Consider the following 22,648-nt stretch of genomic DNA (forward strand, 5'->3'; position numbering starts at 1 on the left):
AAGAGTTGGGGACATCCTGAGAGGAGCATGAGCTCTCCAACAACCAACCCCCCCCCCCCCCCCCCTCCCCAAAAAAGGTCACTTACAATTGACTGATATTCATAAAATGTTCTTACAACGCACCTTAATGGCTTTTTAAAAAAGCATTGTCAACAATTAGTCAATTAAACAAAATATAGCATTACTCTTCACATTAAAGATTTGTTGATGAATAATGATTCTCCTCCCCTCCCCCACTGTTTTAATTTGCACCTGGGAAAAGACAGCAGTTAATTATTGAATCAATGGAGTTATAATTCGGAATAGATGTAGAACTATTCCTGAGAGCACACTGGAGGGCAGGTTTGAGTGCTGCTACTCAGGCAACAGTTGCTGTTAAGCAGAACTTGGCCTTCTGAGTGCAACCAGTGGGGTTTTCTTTCTATTGTGCTGATAGGTTTTGATCGGCGATAGATAGCATTAATACAGCAACTACACAGCCCGCATTACAGACTCTTAGCCATGTGATAGCCATGAGATAGCTGATGGGTTGTTCACAACAGATTTGCAAATAGTTTTTCACTACTTAAGGCTACTTTGATAGCACCTTCCAAACCTATAAGCACCCTGAAAGGCAAGGGCTGCAGGTGCAAAAAACACCACCAAATGCAAATTCCCTCCTCGTTGCCCATCATCCCGATTTGGATATACGTGTTCTGCCATCAACACCAGGTCCAAATTTTGTGACATATCCACCCACTATGTGGAATAACCTCAGCAGAAGGACTGTAGGTGTTCATGGAGGCTTTCTGTTGTCTTGTCAAGGGTAATTTGGGATGGACAATAAATGCTGGGAACAAGTGAAAGATCAAATACTTCAATGAAATTTGATTTTTTATATTAATATCTTTGGCATTAAAGATATTTTATTTATGTACATACTTCGATCCCCTATCCCCATCAGTACAATGAAAAAACGATCAAACTGCCTGTGTTGAAAGGAACTACAGATGCAGGAATATACCAAACCTGGACACAAAGTGTTGGAGTAACTCAGCGGGGCAGGCAGCATCTTTTGAGGAAAAAGGGTGATGTTTCGGGTCGGGTCTCTTCGTCAGACTGAAAGTAGAGGGGAGGGAACTGGAGGTAAGAAAGAAAAATCAAACTGCCTATTTATTATTTGAAAGGTAGTTAAAATTCAGGAAGATTTGTTTTTCGAAATTCCAGAAATCTCTCCCTGCCACCTCAAATCTTCCTGCCCCGAGTCCAGATTTTTCTGAAATGTTATCCAATGTGGCAATCGTACTTCATGAAGGGGCTTGCTATTGCTGCATAATACATCACTGATCCAAAAAATCCACCGCCATTTGAGGGCGGAAAGCAACAAAATTAAGTTGGGATGAGGCCATTTTCCAAAAAAGTTGGGAAGAAAATCCAATCTAAACTTCCCACTCCCAGCTGGTGTGGGGTTTGATTTTCCTTCAGACTTTAGCTGGAAGCCAGCACAGAAATGAATAATACAGGGGAAAATGCAGTCAGAAAGGAAAAGGAACTTCAAACAAACAAAGATAACGAGGCGATACAATTATTTTCAACGTAGTTAAATAGTTCAACTTTTATTTACTGGTTTCATTCACATGAATTATTTTAAACTTTTACAAAATTGGATAATGCAGCCTTTACATATAGTGCACCTCATTCTGACCACGGGCAGAGTAAAAGCACAGGAATATGACACTTGAAAGAGAACACTTTCCTCTCAAACCATTTCCACACATGGATGTGGCCTTAGGATTTACTAGTTAGGAACACAAATTCAAAAAAAGTTCACCTCCTCCCACCCCAAAACAAAAAAAAATTGGATGGAGCGAAATGTGGATGGAAGGCTGATGAAGCAGTGTAAAAAGTAGAAATTGCACAACCAATATTTTCCTGTAAAAAAAAATTCAGTCATCTTCTGGGCCATTCTTAGTCACGTGTGTGGCCAAAAATGTGAAATATTGTGGAATACATCTCTTCTAATTCCAAAAGCATTACAGGTATATTGTATGGTACTGTATATATGACTTATATGTCAAAGTTTATCAAGTGAAATTTTTATATGTTATGCTGACAATGTTTTAGCGTCAGAGGTCAAATATGACAGGTCACATGTGTGTGACCTCACATGGTCACACACGTGCTGTAAGAGCAACTCGACAGCCCCTCCAATGTCTGATTATAGTTTACTTCCTGCTGATGTGCAGTGTGAACATTTATTGGCATGGTTAATAGTGCCATTTTAAAATTCTGCCGAACTTTTCAGAGGCCCGATGAAAATTTACTGGTAATATTTATTGTTGCCTTACATGTTTTCACTTGTAGAAATGTTAGAAATTCACAGGATAAGTATTGATAATGAAAATGACTCGGTTGAGGGAACCAGTGCAACTGGGAAGCGTCTTTCATAATATGTGGTGGCGGGCTGAGCCACCGTACGCCACTGCAAAGGCCTTACAAGGGGCCCTTCCAGGTCCTACAACACGGCACCTCTGCTTTCCGTCATAAACATGGGCGGCAGGCACAAGACTGTCTCCGTAGACCATCTTAAGCCAGCACATTTGGACATTGACCAACCAATGCAGGTGGCACAACTCCGCCGCAGAGGGCATCCACCGTACAACCGCATCTGCCCTCAGCTCTGCCAGTTGCTACCCCAAACACAGGCGACGCTTACACGCGATCAGGCCACCTTACTCGGCAGCCTAACCGCCTCCATTACTCCTGTTCTGCGGGGGGGGGGTCAAGTGGCGGGCTGAGCCTATTGGGTATCGAACCATCATTTGTCGGGCTCGAACTCTCGTGTGAACTGGGCGTGATCTGGGCCGACCTATCACACGGTCTGGGGGGCGGGCCTGGGTGGGTGGGCAGAGAACAAAGGAATTGCGGTTGTGGAGGAATGCTGGAGTGCACTCGAGTTGCAGCACGGTGGTAGTTAAAAGTTAACCCGATGCATGCATGAGCAGCCAAGCTGTATCTGTTAATCATTAAAGAGTGTTCACACAACTCGTGGACCTCTACAATGTAATCTAACATCAACAGCTCTTCCTCTGTTCCCTCTGTGTGACAATCAAACATCAACATATGGACAAATTATTAGACTATGTATGTGCCATCCTCAAAGTAATCCAATAAAACTCTGGAACATTAAACAACAAGAATCAAGACAAATCACTCGGGTTCGATTCAAATTTCCCCAACCCTTGGAAGTTTGCGGAGATAATCAGAAACAAAATCTAGAATGTGTCCTAGTCTATTGAGGGACAACTTCCCTTGAATTTAGTTATTTCCAAACGAGGACTCAATCAGTTCTACTTTCATTGACTTCTCATCATCATAAATTGTGCACACCAGAATTTTTTTTTAAAGTTAAAAACCCAGCCACCTACAGACAAAATCCAATACAATTTTATTTCTAAGAAAAGATGCAAAGTGCTGGAGCGACTCGGCGGGTCAGACAGCATCTGTGGAGAAGTTGATTCGGTGACATTTCAGATCAAGACATGATCTCCAGAGATGCTGCCTGACCCATTGAGTTACTCCAGCACTGTCTCTTTTTTGTATGCTGGCATCTACAGTTCCTTGGTCCTACAATTTTATTTCATATTAACGATTGCTCAAAATCAGCATTCAAGAACATGAGGAGCAGAAGCAGGCCTCTTGGAGCCCATCACCGTTTGTTCACAATTAATTCCTTCCTTGGCCTCATCTCCACTTTCCCACTTGATCCCAGTCACCCGTGATTCTTCTATGGTGCAAAAACTTCTTAGCCTTGAATTTACAGACTCTTGGGCAGAGAATTCAAACCATTTACAGCCCTCTGAGAAAAATTAAAATCTCCTTGTCTCAGTATTAAATTCATTATTAAAAATAATCCTGAAAACATGTACCCTAGTTCCAGACTCCCTGGCTGCAGAACAATCTTGACATCTATGCTTGGGGACTAGTCAAAAAATTTAATTTATGGAAATATGTTTAAAAATTAACATTAAAAATGTATTGGTTTTGTGTGTTGTCCCATAGGTTATACAAAGAATACAACAGAACAAACGGCTTTGATTGTCAGTGCTACTAATCTGTGCCCACACATATTCTTTCAATCTTCAGAGCTTCCTTCACTCATTTAAAATAAGCGACAATATTTTCTTATTGCTGAACTGAATACATTTACATTTAGTTGGCAATTTACTCTACAGCCAAGCAGTACAGATGGTTCCACAGTATTCACTATTTATACAAGAACATGAATGCCAAGGTTACCATGGCGATTTCTTGAATCAGATATAAATATTGTTCTTTTTAAACACTCCAATAAGGCAAACAAAGGATCCTAACTACTTAACTAGCCAACAAATAATGCTGTATAATTTTTTTGAAAAAATTAAGTATACAAACTTCTAACAGGCAAAATGTTGATGTAAGTGGGGGCAGGGGGTTACATAAGAGCTGTATATTAATTTACATCTTTACTTAATCATTGCTGGATTTAACAAGGAGGAAGCGCACCTTAAGTAAATGGATGTCCAAATACCAAATGGCAAGAGAACAATGCTCCTCAATATTGTGTCTGCATCAATTTGCATGGTTCTTCCCTAAACCATCTACTGATAGAAAAATGTTATCATCAAACTACATATGCCAGTTAAAGAGGCAGAAAATGCATTTTTTTGCCAGTATTATTTGTTAAAGTGGAAGTTCTGAAGAATTTAGATGTTGGCACGATGGAATATTTTATTTTCAATGCTGCAACAAAAGCCTATCTTAAAAGAAAGAAAATCGATATGCATTCAACATGGTTAAGACCAGTGACATGGAGTGACATGTGACCAGTGACATGGAGTTTTCTAATCAAATTGTTGGGAAATTATGGCAGATGTGTGGAACGTTATCAAGTATAAAACTTTTATTTTGTGTTTAGTACAATTTAAGTTAATTGCTAAAAATGTCATTTAGCACTGCCACAGCTGCAGTCAATGGCTTCAGTAAACTACCAGATGGTATACTTATTACAGCAGTGACAAATAGATATTAGCTCACCAGCAAACATTACCATCACACACAGAAGGAATTTATACTAAAAAGTGGAAGAGCATATTTTTTTCAATCTGCAACCAGATAGCTCCTTTTCTAACTTGCATAAATTTTAAACACAATGCAACATAAGCGACTGAAAGGAACTATTCAGAATGAGTAAACTCCATACCTTTGAGGTGTATGTCACTTCATATTTTAAAATGTTTTTTTTTCAATAGATCAAACTTGGTCTTCAAAAAAGAATTGTCGCAAGATCACACAAGCAAGTAATGAATTAGAACCATATCACACCTACATTGTAGGAATAATAACAGAAGGGTAGAAGCCCATATAATGCTGGAAAATATTTCTTCCTGCATTATCCATTTTAATTCTCAAACATTAAAACAAATTTTGTACAAGCTGGTGGTCAATTAAACAACTTGCAGAATGACAAGCCTTCATGATACAAGGCTCCACCATGTACAAGACAAGAATTAGGTGTTTACAGGTAAATGTGATAAATTAGGCTTTGTGGACACCACCATTACAGAGGCCAATCTCAACCAAAACGAATAAATCCACAATATTAGGAAATATTAAGACTGCACCAGATAATCAAACACTGACCCCAACAACATCTCTGCTATAATGCTGAACATTAATGAGATTTAGCAATAGTCATCAGCTCATACCAGGAATGACATACTCTGTATCTCCAAAAAGTAAGACAAATATAAACCTAGTCAAGACAACTCCATCAATCTACTCTCAAGCATGAACATAACCATTGATTGAATGGTCTCTGTCACCTTCAAAGTGCCATTTACTCTTGGTTAATTTGCTTGACAATACTCAGTTTGGGTTCCACTAGGACAACGATGTTCCAGAACAAATTATTACATTTCTGTCCAAATCAGGAACAAAGATGAATGCCACCGGCAAAGTGAAAGTCCTTTATTCCAAGGCAGCATCTAACAAAATGCATCAATGATCACTGAAGTTGAAGTCAATTGGAATTAATGGAACAAAAGTAAACACTGAACAGTCTTCAGTCACATCTCATACAAGAGGCGGTGGTAAATCATCCTTGCCTCTGGACAATGATATCGGACGGATTATTGACGCAACTAACTTCAACTGCCATGTCCATGGCCTATACTTCATATCAATTTTCAAATAATGTGTATTAAATCATATTTCCAAATAACAGGTAACCAATAAAACAACCTACAAGACAGGAAGAGGCTTCATGAATGTAAACATCTTCAATGATGCCAGACCCCAGCATGCAAATACTAAACATAAGGCTTATGTGATATTAAGAAACAAATAGTTGCACCAGATTCATCTAATGCTCCAACCCTAATGACACCTCAGGTTAGAAGTGACAAGGTTTCTGATAAATGGGGATGCCCTTCCATTCATAGATCTCAGATAATAAACCAATCTCGGCCCGCATGCAGCAAAACCTATCTGAAAGCTAGAATGTAAAATCCACCACACAAAAATTCATTGTGATTACCATCCACTACAGGAAAAAATAATCAGATTTTCTTGCACCATCAACAAATCCTACATTATCTAAGAACTGAAGGACACCATTTGCCAGAAACCTAACAGGACCATCCTTATAAATACTATAGCTGCAACATCATGCAGGCTACCTCATGAAGCCTTCCTTATACATTGGTTGTATACAAGGCACAAGTCAGAAGTATAATGGAATACTCTCCTCATGCCCGATGGAGTACAACTCTGTCCAATCTGAACTTTTGACAGTAACCAGAACAAAGCAATAGACTTGCTTGGCACATCATCCATCATACTAAATATTTATTGCCTCCATTACACTGCAAGATGGCACAAGAGCAACTCACTAGGGCTTCTCCAAAAATACCCTCCAATGTTGTGATCTCAGAGGAGGACAAGGACAGAAGATACATGTGAACAATATTATATAAATTATAAAATCCCCCTCACACACTAACACAAACATATGTGCAGTTCCTTCATTACTGTTGTGTTCATATCTTAGAACACCCAACTCAACAACATTGCTGGGGTCCCTACACCATGAACTTTGTGGCCCAAGAAGGTGGCCACTCATAAGTACTTTTGTTCATTCTGAAGAATATTTTTGGAGAAACATTTAATTCATATTACCTTTAGAGGAATGATTCATACCATTATTCAAGAGAGTCGGCATGTGTGCATTGGCAAATAATACCAACATGACACCATTCACCCTTTTTCATCAGTACTTTAAATATATATCTTAAAAGCAATTTTTCCTTCACACTTCTTCTATTGCCTTCTATGATCTTCTATTGCCAAGCCTGCTGATGTTTTCAGCAAATGAAATAGCAAATTCATAATATTTTGAGCGCCACTACATTTTTGAACTACCATTCGTGGTAAACATCGTTTATTCCTTTTAACTAGTTCATTTCGAATAATTCAATTTTATGGAAGTAAGGCAACAGGAAGAAATCCACCTTTGGTCACTTGCTCTGAATGTGTGAAAAGCATTGACTGCCTGTGTAAGTACTTCTATACGTTCAATTTCACCAACTTTGATGAAAGCAAAAATGTGAGGGAAGAACAATTAACTGCCAATACACACTTTCATTAATTAGCAATGGAAACCATACACAAACCTCTTGCAGAGCCTTCCGCCACCATTTCCAAGTGTAACTTCCAAGTTCACACTTAAAATTCCAGCATAAAATATTGCATCCAGTAAACTTTCATATTTATCGTGATGAATTACTGGTAAGTAACAATACTAAAATGGGATTTTAATATTAGCATAGAACATAATTTTATAATACCCTTGAAGATGTCATATTATTTATGCAACATGTTCTTTTAAGCATCTGTAATACACCAATTAATCTATGCATCTTTGTTTTTACAAACAGAGCAAGGCACAGAACATAAGCTGTCTTGGGCAACCACTCAATACAAATAGTAACATTTTCAGATATTTTATTACAATTCAATAATTCAGGAATTTATAACAATCATTTCCATGACACTACAACCTTCTTTTGATTTGGGATCATCAGAAATCTAAAGTCAACTGATGGCAAAGTAATATGTTGAGCTTTGTTAAAAGAAACTATTAAAAAATCTACGTGTACCCAACTTTAATTAAAGTAGCATAAAAACATTAAAAAACTGGTGGTTATTCATTGTCCAGTGTTAGGTTCTTGACATAAGCCAGAATGAACAATTTCTGCATTTCACAAATAATTCTCAGCTTTCGTCTTTCTTCAATTATGCTATCTGTCTGGCTCGAAGGGCCAAATGGCCCGCTCCTCCTGCACCTAGTTTCTATGTTTTCTAGGTTTCATTCAGAATATAATTTACCATTAGCAAAGAGAGAAGTGCAGATTGATCTTTAGATTTTCTAAACTCAGTTATAACATTTTTCAGTTCCTGATGAGCACATGTACAAAACAGAATCGCCCAAGATCTAACTAACTTAGAATGATCTTGGCTGATGGACTGACATAAATTTAAAAAATGATGCAAATTTATTTTAAACCAGTTACTGGCAAACTGGGTTGGCTCAGTAATTGTAGATGTTACTGCTAGTGAATTTTGCCCAGCTGTATCTTCCTCCAAGCTTCTGATGCTGTAAAAATGCAGGAGTCTATAATCCCAGCAACTGTGAATGTTCCTCCAATTATAGCACAGATCTAAGGAATAATAAGTATATAATGAATCACTCTGTAATTGAAACACCACCATTTATATACATAACATTTGCATGCACAATGTTTTGGAAGCAAATTCACCTGAAGGATAGAAAAATAGAAAATGGGTGCAGGAGTAACCCATTCGGCCCTTCAAGCCAGCACCCGCCATACAATATGAACATGGCTGATCATCCAAAATCAGTAGCCCATTCTGGCTTTCTCCCCATATCCCTTGATTCCATTAGCCCCAAGAGCCATATCTAACTCTCTCTTCAATACATCCAGTGAATTGGCCTCCACTGCCTTCAATGGCAGAGAATTCCACTTCTAAAATAAGACGAACAAAGTAACATTTCTTGATTATTACGTCAAAAGGTGTATTTTAAGCTCATAAAGTCCATGCCAGGTCCCAACAGAGAAATTCCAACAGTCCTATTCCTTCCATATGAAAACTAATTTTCTGAAATTAAGTGAATTGGCAAAAAAACTAAATGGCCTAAATAACCAACTTAGTGTACACAGTGGCAAATATTAATCTTGGAGGTCTAACACAGAATAAAAGTTCAGAGTTTCCCCACACATTTCCAAAATATTAAAGTATAGATGCATAAGAATCCTGCCATCACAAATTGCAGGCTAGCGTTCTGCAAAATCTATAGTTGAGAACTATCCATTTCTACTGTGTGGTCAGGGATTACGACTCAATATCTTGTTCCACGACAGCATAATTTGGATTTGCAACATTGAAAACTGGTTATTATAAAAGTCAGACTTGTCACCTGTTACACTTTATTCATCTCCACTTATGTAGACCAATTATCCACTTACTGAATTCATCTCAAATTAATAATGAACACCAACAATTCCCCCTCAGTCTTTTTCCTTAAAAGCCTTAATGAAATCAGTAGTTGGGAAGGAGAAATGAAAAAGGCTAAAGAACAAGCAAGGCAATTTTAAACCATTTTATTAAAAACTGTTTCATCGTAACTTCATTAGAGTAATTAATGGGGAGTGGAAAATTAATCAGGAGTGGATCACCACCTCACATCCTGGATTCTGGACTACCTCACCAACCGACCACAGTATGTGAGGACAAAGGACCTGGTCTCAGACAAGGTGGTCTGCAGCACTGGGATTCCGCAGGGAACAGTGCTTGTGCCATTCTTGTTCACCATGTACACTGCGGACTTCAGGCACAGCTCTGCAGACTCCTATCTGCAGAAGTTCTCTGACGACTCTGCCATCGTCGGCCTCATCACGGGCGATGAGGACAGGGCGTACAGAGAACTGATCAAGGAGTTTGTGGACTGGTGCCAGCGGAACTGCCTCCGGATCAACATGGGGAAAACCAGGGAGATGGTGGTAGATTTCCGCAGGCGCAGCCAGGTCCCCCCGACACCGGTGAACATCCAGGGAATGGACATTGAGAGGGTGGATTCTTATACGTACCTGGGTCTCTACCTCAACAATAAACTGGACTGGACTGAAAACACCGATGCGCTATACAGAAAGGGCCAGAGCAGACTTTATCTGCTAAGGAGATTCAGGTCCTTTGGAGTGCAGGGGGCATTCCTAAGGACCTTCTACAACATGGTGGTTGCATCGGCTATTTCTATGGAGTGGTCTGCTGGAGCAGCAGCATCTCAGAGGCGGAAGGGAAGAGACTCGACAAGCTGGTCAGGAAGGCCAGCTCTGTCCTGGGTTGCCCCCTCGACTCAGTGCAGGTGGTGGGAGAGAGGAGGATGATGGCAAAGCTAACATCGCTGCTGGACAACGACTCCCATCCCATGCAGGACACTGTCACTGCACTGAGTAGCTCCTTCAGTGACAGACTCCTTCACCCCAAGTGCGTGAAGGAGAGATATAGGAGGTCCTTCCTTCCTGCTGCTGTGAGACTGCACAACCAGCACTGCTCCCAGCAGACGAGTCAACAATAACAGCTAAGAACACACAGAAAACGGATGACAATTTATGTATCTTTTATTTATAATGAATGAACTCTTGCTCTCTTGCTATCCACTCTGCTGCTGTAACACTGTAAATTTCCCCGGTGTGGGATGAATAAAGTAATATATTATTATTATTAAACGAGATAAAATTGGAGTGTTGTATAATTAAAGTACGTTTCAGAATCATTAGCACATGAGCAAATAATTCAGCAGTTACATTGCATGCATGTCAAAATGCAATGGACTTGGCCATAACTTAATTTTTAAATCTTGGAAGGCAAAAAATATTTACAAGCAGCTTTATATCATTAAGAATATTACAGTACAGTAGCAGAGAGATTCTAATCGAAATAGTTTTTAAAACTTCAGAGCAAACATTTATCCCATTTTGCTTTGTTCATAATTAACGGTTGAGCCAGGCATCTTACGTCATATGGAGACAAGAGACTGCGGAGATTCCAGCATCTGCGGTCTAATCTCTTGCATTTGATTCTCTCAACGTGGCCTTCGGTGAGACCAAAGGTGAAGGGACTACTTTGCCAAACAGTTGGTGTGCTGTCCGTAAGGGCCATCTGGAGCTCCCGGATACAAGCCACTTCTATTCCTCGTCCTATACAGACCCATCTGTCCTCAGCCTCCTCCAGTGCCAGAGTGAGGCCGCATGCAAACTGCAAAAACAACTCCTCATTTTCTGCTTGTGCAGCCTACAACCCAAGAATGTGAACACTGATGTCTCCAATTTCACGTAACCTTCACCCCCTCCCTCCCCCCCTTCTCATCTACCCAGCTTCCCCACCACCATTTTGTCCTCTCTACATATCATCTCATCTCCAGCCGCCTCTAACCCAGCCAACCCCACTCCTCCCCCCACCCCCTTTCCCAGCTCATCTGGCAATGAACCCTGTCACCTGGATCCACCCATCACCTACGAGCTCTTGCCCCATCCCTTCCCCTCTCCTTTTTCTACCAGATCTACTTTATGCCATTGATCTGAAATAGGGTCCCAACCCAAAACATCATCTGTGCATTACCTACTGCATTGATATGTTATTATGGACAGAGAAGGGGGGGGGGGACAGCATCAAAACAATTTGTACCCACTGGGGGAAGGAAAAAGGTGCTTGAAGTTTTTAAAAACATCCTGCTTTGCAAAATAAAATCAGATAGGAGAATAACTGATGTATTGAATGCGACAATTCCCATGATGCATTCTAAGATGTACACTCTCAATGCATTCAATACAGTTTATAGTGGTCTACCACCAGTTATTCTCCTGTCTGATTTTCTTTTGCAAAGCAGGATGTCTAATGGATACATTACTCTCTCTTATTTGCCCCTCAAAAAAGTGATATATAAGTGACAAGTTCTAATTTCAAAAAGACCAGAAACCACTGAATCTCAAAACTATTTTCAAATTTTAAAAAACTCAATTAGGGTCAGTCACAAAAGCTTCTTAAGAGCTGCATTAATGAAAGTGGATAAAGTACGTTATGTATCAGGATATAAATAGTTGAAACTAATACTATCTGTGGGGATCCGATTGGTTTTCATACCACTATTAATCTTTATTGCATGTTAATAGAAGTTTGGTTCAGTAAGGTCATCAGATTTAGGGTAACATACTTCATTTTACAAATGCTTTATGGATAATTACAAGCTCACATTTTGATAACTCTATTAAATTACAATTATGACCACACAACTTTGTAGGTGTGAAACCTGCATCCTCATCCCAAATGTTTGCTCCATAAACAATGTACCATCTGCCATCCACCAGATAATCTCCCTGGAAACAATCCTGGGTACTTTCATGCACAATCCTCAGGATTAACACCATCAATCTCCAAACTTGGCCTGCACGAATTATGTCTTTGCAGGTTTAAAGTCCAATGCATCACACTTGAAATTTTCAATCAATGAAAGATTATCATTCTATTTCACAAGCCTCAAATTCAGACTAAAAGATAAATTTAAACCAAAATTGTATTTGATAAAGCTTTGTAAGTGTACGAGTGATGGCAGCTTCCTTGGATTCAATAAATTTTAATGAGTCAAATTTTGGAACAGTAACGACAGTGAAACTTCAAGGTTTGCAGTCATTGCCCTGAAACAGACAGCAACCTCTGCAGTATTTATATTTGCAGTTAAATGCAGAAATTGGCAGATGTAGTTGTTAGTGATTCTATGGTTCAAAATGGGGAACAGATTTTCATGGCATTAGAAGCGGGTGTTTTCATCGTTTAAGTCATATTTAATGCATAATATTTACTTCACCCAAAAAATGGTGTGACACCTTATTCTCTCAGATAAATATTTCTTTTTTGTGAATCACTTAAAGATATTTTAATTTTCCTTTATACGTTTAAAGTGGAGATTGATAGGTTCTTGATTAGTAAGGGCTTCAAAGATGACGGGGAGAAGGCAGGAGAATGGGGTTGAGAGGGAAACATATATCAACCATGATTGAATGGTGGAGCTGACTCGACAGGCCAAATGGCCCAATCCTGCTCCTATGTCTTATGATCTTAACTTTTACTCTATAAAAGGTTTGGTTTCTTAAATAGTTTTGTTCAATGTGACCCATGGCACAGGTTGCTCAATGATATCGCTGCTGTCGGGTGGTAAAGATCTCAGAGAAAAAAAGCCTGACAGCAACGCGCACAAGTTAACATGAAATTAGCACCACGGAGACTACTACAGCACGGTCGGCAGCTTTCCAAGGAGGCCAGCAGCAAGCCGGAGAGTTCATCGGTCCATTAAATACTATGAATCTCAATCTCTTAATACCCCCGATAAACAGTGATCAGCTTCAACATTCATTAATGCTGATCTTTTTCTCATTCATAAAATTGCAGCATGCTGGATCGGAAAAGTGAGCAGCAGAAGCAACACCATCAGTTTCAAAAACATGAACCATAAACTCATCTTGACTTGAACAGTGAGGAAATAAATAAGACACATTATGGAAGCTTCGCCAGAAGTTTGCGTAGCTAAATGATTAGCTTGAGAGAATTTGCAATTTACTGATACTGAAATAGCAGAGAGCTGATTGAAATGTAGATTTTCAATTGGCACTCAAGCTCCAAGTAGTGCTTCAAAGGCAACAGTTTCATTAAATAGTGGAGGGAGGTAAAGGAGATTGCACTGGAAACTAGTTAATCTGAGTTTTGCGAAATAATATAAAGATTCAAAAACAAAACTAAACAAAATTTGTTGGAATTTCTGGGTCTCTGATCAAAGATGAATCATTTCACCTTTCTCAATGACAAGGGGCGATATTGATCATCTAGGATATTGAAAAGGAATGGTTTACAATGTTCACAAAATGGTGATTTATTACATTAATTGTCAAATCACGAAGAGAAATGTGACACAGAAATCAGCATAATTGAAGGAGCATTCTCAGAGGTATCAGTTCAAAGAAGATTAAACTAGGGGACCTGAAATCACCCTCTTGAAGCAGTCCATTAGAGAGGCCGAGTGAGAGAGAGAGAGAACGCAAGTTCATAAGTCATAAGAGCAGAATTAGCCCATTCAGCCCATCGAGTCTATTCCGCCATTCAATCATGGCTGATCTATCATTCTCTCTCAATCGCCTACTTCCGATAACCTTTGCACCCTGACTGATCAAGAATCTGTCAATAGACACACAATGCTGGAGTAACTCAACGAGACAGGCAGCATCTCTGGATAGAAGGAATGGGTGACGTTTCGGGTCGAGACCCTTCTTCAGACTGACAGAATCTGTTAATCCCTGCTTTAAAAATACCCTATGACATTGCCTCCACAGCTGTCTGCGGCAATAAATTCCACAAATTTACCACCCTCTGACTAAATAAATTCCTCCTCATCTCTTTTCTAAAGGTACACCCTTTTATTCTGAGGCTGTGACCTCTGGGGTGTAAAGCTGCCCAAGTGAAATATGAGGTGCTGTTCCTCCAAATTGTGCTGGGCCTCACTCTGACAATGGAGGAGGCCCAGGACAGAAAGGTCAGTGCGGGAATGGGAGGGGGCGTTAAAGTGCTTAGCAACTTGTTGTCTACATTTTATCTCTGTTTGCTTTGTTGTTACCTTCTCCCAGCTAACAATGATCTATTCTACATTTTCCTTGATCTCCATTCCCTTTGTCCTATTTTCACACTCCATTTCCTTATCTATGCATCTCCCTCTCCCTTGACATCAGTCTGAAGAAGGGTATCGACCCGAAATGTCACCTATTCCTTCTCTCCAGAGATGCTGCCTGTCCCGCTGAGTTACTCCAGCAACTTATATCTATCTTCGGTTTAAACCAGCATCTGCAGTTCCTTCCTACAAACTTAATGGTAGTGTAACTTTCTGCTGCTGATGGTCTAGAACGTCTCATGGATGCGCAGGTTGAGATGCCAGATCTTTTCGGAGTCAATTACTGCAAGACACCCTAGGTTTGGAAGCGATTATACTCAAGGTGAGAAAACCTGATGCTGTGGGATGGAGCGTGCACTTTAGGAAGCTGTCAACATCATAATGTAATGCAAAGTCTGTTGCAGTTTGATTAGATGCACTGTTTGGTTCCACCTTTTTCCACTACTATTCCTACTACCTTTAATTCACCTGTCCCTTTACCTCCCCCCTCGACTCCACCCAAGGACCCAAACAATCTTGCCAGGTGAGACAGAGGTTCACCTGCACCTCCTCCAACCTTATCTATTGTATCCGCTGCTCTAGATGTCAACTTCTCTACATCGACGAGACCAAACGCAGGCTCGGCGATCGTTTCACTCAACACCTTCACTCAGTCCGCCTTAACCAACCTGATCTCACGGCGGCTGAGCACTTCAACTCCCCCTCCCACTCTGACCTTTCTGTCATGGGCCTCCTCCAGTGCCATAGTGAGGCCCACCGGAAATTAGAGGAACAGCACCTCATATTTCGCTTGGGCAGCTTACAGCCCAGTGGTATGAACATTGACTTCTCCAACTTTAGATAGTTCCTCTGTCCCTCTCTTCCCCTCCCCTTCCCAGTTCTCCCTCTGTCTTCCTGTCTACACCTATATCCTTTCTTTGTCCCGCCCCCCTGACATCAGTCTGAAGGAGGGTCTCGACCCGAAACGTCACCCATTCCCTCCCTCCTAGATACTGCCTGACCTGCTGAGTTACTCCAGCATTTTGTCATACCTTCAATTTGTACCAGCATCTGCAGTTAGTTTCCTACACACCTTTAATTCACTACCTCACTTACCCTGGAGTCATTAAGCCAATTTACAACCAAAACTAAGAGACAACTTTATGTTCACATCTCTTGTCCAAATTCACTGTATATCGTACATGCTTAAACGAGATAAAGGCCTTTTTTTGCTCCATTCATCATTCTGGCTTTAATGTAAAAGCAAGGACCAGGAGTGAAAGGTTGATGAAGTTCCCACTACTCCAGGACTTCAACTTTCATTAAATAAAGTAAACATTCTAGATTGTTAACAGTGTTTCACGGTGCTTTTTTAAAAATTGTAATTCAGTCTATTTTCATTTTTAAGGGAATCTCTCAGTCAACCCACAGAGTCAAGAGACCAGACATTTCGTGAACACCGAGTCAGAGGAAGTCCCCGTTTTCAAAGTCCCTGAATGCTGTCCTCAAAAACCACTCAGGGTTATTAATAACTATATCAGACAACAGCTGCCTAGAACTTATAATTAGAAAAAGCAATTAGACAAATGTATTTTTTTAAGGTGGAAATTTGAAATTAATTTGATTATCCCTGATTGGCAAGTTCATTGGAAAACTGTATAACTGTGCCAGATAAGCTCAACAGAATAAAATCACATCACCATGATTAAACAAATGTTTACTCACTGTTGTAATAAACCTGTATAGAGGTTGTTTCCGTTCAACATATTTTACAGTGATTGGGCTGAGGTCATATCGGAACCAGATGGCAGGGATAATACGCCCTGTATGGCTGTATGCAACATATTCCTGAAATACAAACAATATTCCATTCACCGGTAACTGAATCTTGAAAAAGGTAATTAAAATTGAGTTCAACAGTACTTGCTGTTCTCCTACTTATTTCAATACCCGCTGCGCAGAAACAAGGTGAAACGAGCATTCATACAACTGCTTTTCACTTCTCTCCAAGATCTCAAAAGCTGCTTCATGTACAGTCAATGGCTTTAAATTAGTTTCCCACTTTGAGGCAAATCCAATTAGCGTGCAAGTTCCTCTATGTTTGGTAGTCTTCGCTGAAGCGGGCATGCTGGTCAAAATAATTCACTACTGCAGCAGAATCTTTAGCATTAACACGAAACTTCAAGCTAAGCTCTAATTTCCTCAAATTAATGTCCAAAACAAGGTCACGTCTGACAATACTGTACCCCATTATTTTGCCCACTGGAATACAAATCTTATTAATTGCCTGCTAATCTCAAAACAGGCCAATTCAACATACAAATTATTAGATTTCCCTTTGTATTACACATTACTAGCTATGTGGAGAAAACATAACTAGGAGTACCCAACTTAGCAGTAAGACAGTTTATTATTTGCCCTTTCTATTATGAGCAGTATTTATTCTGCCTTCATAGATATGAGTGATACAGCACGGAAATAGGCCCTTCAACCCAATTTGCCCACCCCAAGGCCATTCTGAATAATAATGAATGGGAGCACAATCTGCCATTGAATCAAGTTATAAAAAAACACCACTTTACCTTTTGTGCCACTGTGTACTGATAGGAATAACGCTGGTTTTCCTTTAAATCTTCATAGACAGTGGGGACTATCTTCAAAACATAGTCATGCGAGGCAAGAGCTGCTTGAGATCAGAAATCATATTATAGAATAATTTGTTTCAACTGGAATTCTATTACTATTACAGTATCGTCTCTGCCTACATTTTCTCTAGGTTTAGTAGAATGCAAAATGATCAACTAACTCAACAGCTGCTTCTTGGCACGATTAAATTGTGGACCCTGTGCGTCACCACTATATTTTGAAGATCAAATTTAGCAGTTTTAAAATAATGTTATTGTCCGAAACTCAAGGAACAGAAATCTTCAAGTAGAATACCATCATTACCAAACACTGGTATCAAACAAAGGCTTGTGGAAAGGATTGCAGATCGGTGAAGTTTAGAACTGCAGGCACCGCTTCACCATGTAATTGCCCCACACAAATATGCAGCACCATTTCAAATGATGTACGAGTAATATACTAATCAGTCATGCTGCGACAAATAATGTAATTCACCTTCTAATTGTAGGAATATTAGTAATAAACATGTTATCAGAATCACCACTGACATGATCGGGACAGAATTCAACAGCATGGCAAATTTAATAAAAACAACATTTAGACCAGCTTCCAACAGCCAGGAAACACGATACTATTCAAAAGCCACAAGTAACAATGCATTGACTTGGGACAGTGCATAACTGCAAGCACAATTAATGATGTTTGATCGCAAATGGACTATATTCGTTGCAACACATCGCCCAAACAGTGGGGAGAATAATTCATGTTTTAGAGCAACTTCTAGGATAGTTAAACATTCCAAGGTAATTTACAGGTGCATGATGAAACAAAACACGCCAATGATCCACATGAGATAGTATTAGGACTGCGAAGTATAGTTGAAAGACTGGCTCATAGGATAAAGAGAGATAAGACTCAAAAGGAAAGTAATAAAATTCCAGAGCACCGAACCTTGGCTAATGAAGGCATGACCATGAATAATAGACGCCGGAATTATAAAAATACAATTACCACAATATGGGACTAAATGTGATTACACGACAGGGAGTGGGGAAGAGAGGTAACTCATGAACAAGCTTGGGAATGTTAAAAACGAGATACAAAGCTGGAATGGTGGCTTCTTTGAAATTGTTGGATTCAATGTTATTAAATCAGAAAATCTGATTTATAAAAACCTATTGCTGGGTTAAAGTACTCAGAGTTTGGATGGGACAGTGAAGTCGAACAGCTCACACCAGGGAGAAGTCGGGTAATCCATTTCTTTCTGTTGTCACCTGATGCCTCCCCTGCTGTTCAGGTCAAACAGGAGTCTGTGGCTCATGCACAATTCTTTCATGCAGTGGGCGGAGGGTACATGCAAGTCATGGGGTCTTGGGGCCGGGAGAAAAAGGAGAGAGAAGAAATTGTGAAAGGAAACAAATAAAATGTGCTGTTGTATTCTAATGATTGCTCAGACATTAATCTTCATTGAGGCTCAAGGAGCATTGAGAACAAGACTTTTTTTAAAGAAAACCAAATTGTTTCATGGTTAGTTTTACTGATACTAGTTTTTTTTAAATCTGTGATTTTTTTTAAAATACTCCCTAAACATCAAAGTGGGATTGAACTTGTGCCTCCAGAACAATATTTCAGATCACCAGAAGCCAGTAAAGTAACAACCACTCTGTTTAAGTTTTCAGATCAGATATGACTTGATTTTATATTTAACTAGACCAAGTGGGCCCATTCCTCGTAGAGGGGGGACAGAGAAGGGAAGAGGGTGTGACTGAGGAGCTCTGTATTGGTGTAGCACCCTCAACCACCCCACTCAATCCCCCTTATCCCCCCCTCCTCGACCCCCTCCTCGACCCACTCCTTACCCCCTACGCACCCCCACTTGCCCCTCCCCTGCATTGAAACACTTTCAATTACCTTTATAACTAGAACTAGGTACACATAGAGAATACAAGTATATTTTCAAACATGCATCAGACAGCCCAGGATAAATAAATAATCAATCGTGATTTTAATCTGATTTGCAGTAACCTTCTCCACATAAGAATTGTGAAAGTGATCAATTATTGCAACAAGCAACTGCAAATGATTGTTAATAACTATCCACTAAACCCCAAAAACAAAGCCTTACAATAGTCATTGAAATTCATCTTGAAACTAGATAACAGCCCAATTACCTGCTTTAACTACGTTTTTTGCTCTCGTAAATGCAATTTAAAGCAGATGCAAAACTCAAGCAGGCTTAATACAGGCTAAATACAGGCTACTTACGGTTTGAAGCAAGTTTATTTGATCCACCTACAGCATTGAAAGCACCTTGAACATTTTTAACCTAAAGAAATAAAATAACACAAGGGTAATTTTAATACAGGCATGTATTAGATATTGAAAATTTCTCATGTTCTGCACAACATGAATTTTACTTTCAGATTTGTTGCTAATCATCTTATCACAACCATTAATTAGCAACTCATAGCAACCAATTGCTGTTCCCTGCCAACCCACAATTGAGCCCGGTATTACTTTTCTCATCATTATGATTCTTGAAAGTATAATGAACACATCCACATTTCATTGATAACAAAAGTCACATGTGACATGGTAAAGACAGAAATTAGTAAACACATTCAGGTCAACCATCCATGGATTCAAACATGTTAATATGCCTAACTTTACAATATTTCTATGAAATTTCAAAATTTAATTGTAACTAAGCATGGTCATTTGGCTCGTCCTTCCAAAGAAATCAGCCCATCAACACGATATACTATTGCCTCTTTAGTGGCACTGGTTCTTTGTGATATGGGCGCTGAATGATTATTCCCAAGTATCAATCCCTTTTGGAATTAAGAACTACTTTCCAGTCGCATTCCTTAGCACACATCAACTTTCACAACAAGAAGGTATCACAAAATGCTGGAGTAACTCAGCAGGTCAGGCAGCATCTAGGAGAGAGGAAATGGGTGACGTTTCGGGTCAAGACCCTTCTTCAGACTGATGTCGGGGGGCGGGACAAAGAAAGGATATAGGTGGAGACAGGATGACAGTGGGAGAACTGGGAAGGGGGAGGGGAAGAGAGGGACAGAGGAACTATCTAAAGTTGGAGAAGTCAATGTTCATCCCGCTGGGCTGTAAGCTGCCTACGCAAAATATGAGGCGCTGTTCCTCCAATTTCCGGTGGGCCTCACTATGGCACTGGAGGAGGCCCATGACAGAAAGGTCAGACTGGGAGAACACAACTTTAACAACAAAGTGCCTGAGGGACTCGGGTCAGGCAACATCTGTGGAGGGAATAAATAGGTGACGTTTCAGGTTGGACCCTTCATCAGACTGATTGAGAGGGGGATGAAAGCTTTAAAAGTCAGGTTGGCACTGGTAAATGATAGATGGATGCAGGTGGGGGAGGGGGGCAGACGAGTGTTTGAGTTTAGTTTAGCTTATAGTCACGTACTGAGGTATAGTGAAAACCTTTTGTTGCGTGTTAACCAATCAGCAGATAGACAATATATGATTACAGTTGAACAGTGACACAGAATCATGATAAAGGGAATAAAGTGGAGTAAGTGATAAAGGCTAGAAGTGAGAAGGAGACAAAAGATTGTTAGAAAAGGAAAGAGATGAAATGCAAAGCTGGAAGGAGGGATATGGGTGAAAGGGAAGGAGGGGATAAAAAGGAAATGTGAGACAGGGATGGAAGATGAGCACACGGAGGAGGGGAAGTGAGCAGGATGACGAGGGTGGTGGAAGATGGCGCAAGAAATGTGTGCCCACCAGGCTCCTCCCCATCCCAACCTGAAACGCCATATGTCCATTCCCTCCACAGATGCAGACTGACCCCACTATGTTTTTCCAGTACCTCACTTCAAGATTCCAGCATCTGCAGTTTCTGGGGTCTCCATGTTATCTGTAACTATGGTCCTGCAGGTGTCAGTTTTATTGTCAAGTGGCGCTCCAAATTATCATTTTTTGTTCCCATTGATTTCGCCAGAATTTTCCTTCCCTTCACTTGTAACATAGTCAGGTGTCCAAGTCTTTTATAATCCTTCCCTCATAACTAAGGTCTCTAAGGGACCCATTGCCTTGTCACTTTTCTGCAGATCACATCTCTTCCGACTTCGCACCGGAATAAAATATAGCATTTAAGAATTGTCTGCCTAGAATGCAGCATAATGGCTTCAGACTACTATTTTGCCGACTTAGCACACAAGTTGAAGTGTTGTTGCCAGTAAATTGGACTATGATTTTGTGCAATCACCAGTTCTCTTTCCATTTCTCTCTCATCTGGTTCAACACTAATAAATTATGACACATCTGTCCAATGTATTTAAATCTCTACTCATCTGCATTGAATGCCACTCATCACTTTTACCGAGCAATACTCCTGGCAGCTTCATCGCTTCTTAAATTTGCTTTGTTGCCCATTAACTCCACTCTATACCCTGTCTATTTAACAGCCACAAATAGCATCAAGTGAAAACTTACATTAAGAAATAGAAATAGTCAAAAATAAGTATAAATTATCTTCCCGTTTAACATTTCACCTGTGAGTAAGATGCGTTTAATCGACTCTGGTTCCAGATATTTTGGGCCAAGATTATTATTAATGAGCATTAAGCAATCACTCTGAGAGGTGCCGGGTCAAAGAATTTTAAAGCAATCAGCCAGCAAATCAAACAGGTTTTAATCTTAAATTACCAGAAATCATCATCCATGCTATTTTTTAAATTCAATTTTGCCTTTGAATTTTATAAAAATCATCTGGGGAAATTCTCGTCCAACTAGTATCAGAGGAGAAATTCCATTTGCTTGCAGTAATTCTATGATTAATGTTAATAAAGTGACCTTTAGAAAATAAACAACCATGATAGTTATACTCTAGGGGATTTCTGAATCATTGATGTGTATCGATGAAATTAACAGGAAAATTCAAGAGAGAGGGCATGAAAAAATATTCCCAAGTAAATTGAAGAAAATCTAAAGATGTTTTACAAATGCTTAAAGAAGAAGAGGATAATTAAAGTAGGACTTTTTGGGAATTAAATAGATAGTTCACACAGGGAGCCAAAATCTGAGGGCAAAGATGATTTCTTTTTGCTTCTGTTCTTACTAAAAAGAGGAAAATGGAGATGTTATCGATAAGGAGAAAGATGCTGAATATTAAATGTAATAATGTAAGAGAGCAAGTATTAATGGGGTTAAATCCATAAACAGAACTGTCCCGGGAGACCCATCGTTTCTGCC

General features: G+C 39.8%; 1 protein-coding gene across 4 annotated transcripts in view; it reads right to left on the minus strand.

Annotated features, from left to right (window-relative positions):
- Positions 1-1,606: 1,606 nt before the first annotated feature.
- The window catches only part of ergic1 (endoplasmic reticulum-golgi intermediate compartment 1), a 153,952-nt gene continuing 132,910 nt past the window's right edge, over positions 1,607-22,648 (minus strand). For all 4 annotated transcript variants that reach the window (XM_078411572.1, XM_078411573.1, XM_078411574.1 and 1 more), the window contains 4 exons: positions 19,679-19,739; positions 17,371-17,471; positions 16,514-16,636; positions 1,607-8,738 (listed from right to left, as the gene is read on the minus strand). In XM_078411572.1, the coding sequence (XP_078267698.1) occupies positions 8,631-8,738; positions 16,514-16,636; positions 17,371-17,471; positions 19,679-19,739 (393 nt within the window). In that variant the 3' untranslated portion in view covers positions 1,607-8,630. The remainder of the gene's footprint in view (positions 8,739-16,513; positions 16,637-17,370; positions 17,472-19,678; positions 19,740-22,648) is intronic.

This window comes from Rhinoraja longicauda, chromosome 14, assembly GCF_053455715.1.
Source record: "Rhinoraja longicauda isolate Sanriku21f chromosome 14, sRhiLon1.1, whole genome shotgun sequence".
NCBI classification, from domain to species: Eukaryota; Metazoa; Chordata; class Chondrichthyes; order Rajiformes; family Arhynchobatidae; genus Rhinoraja; species Rhinoraja longicauda.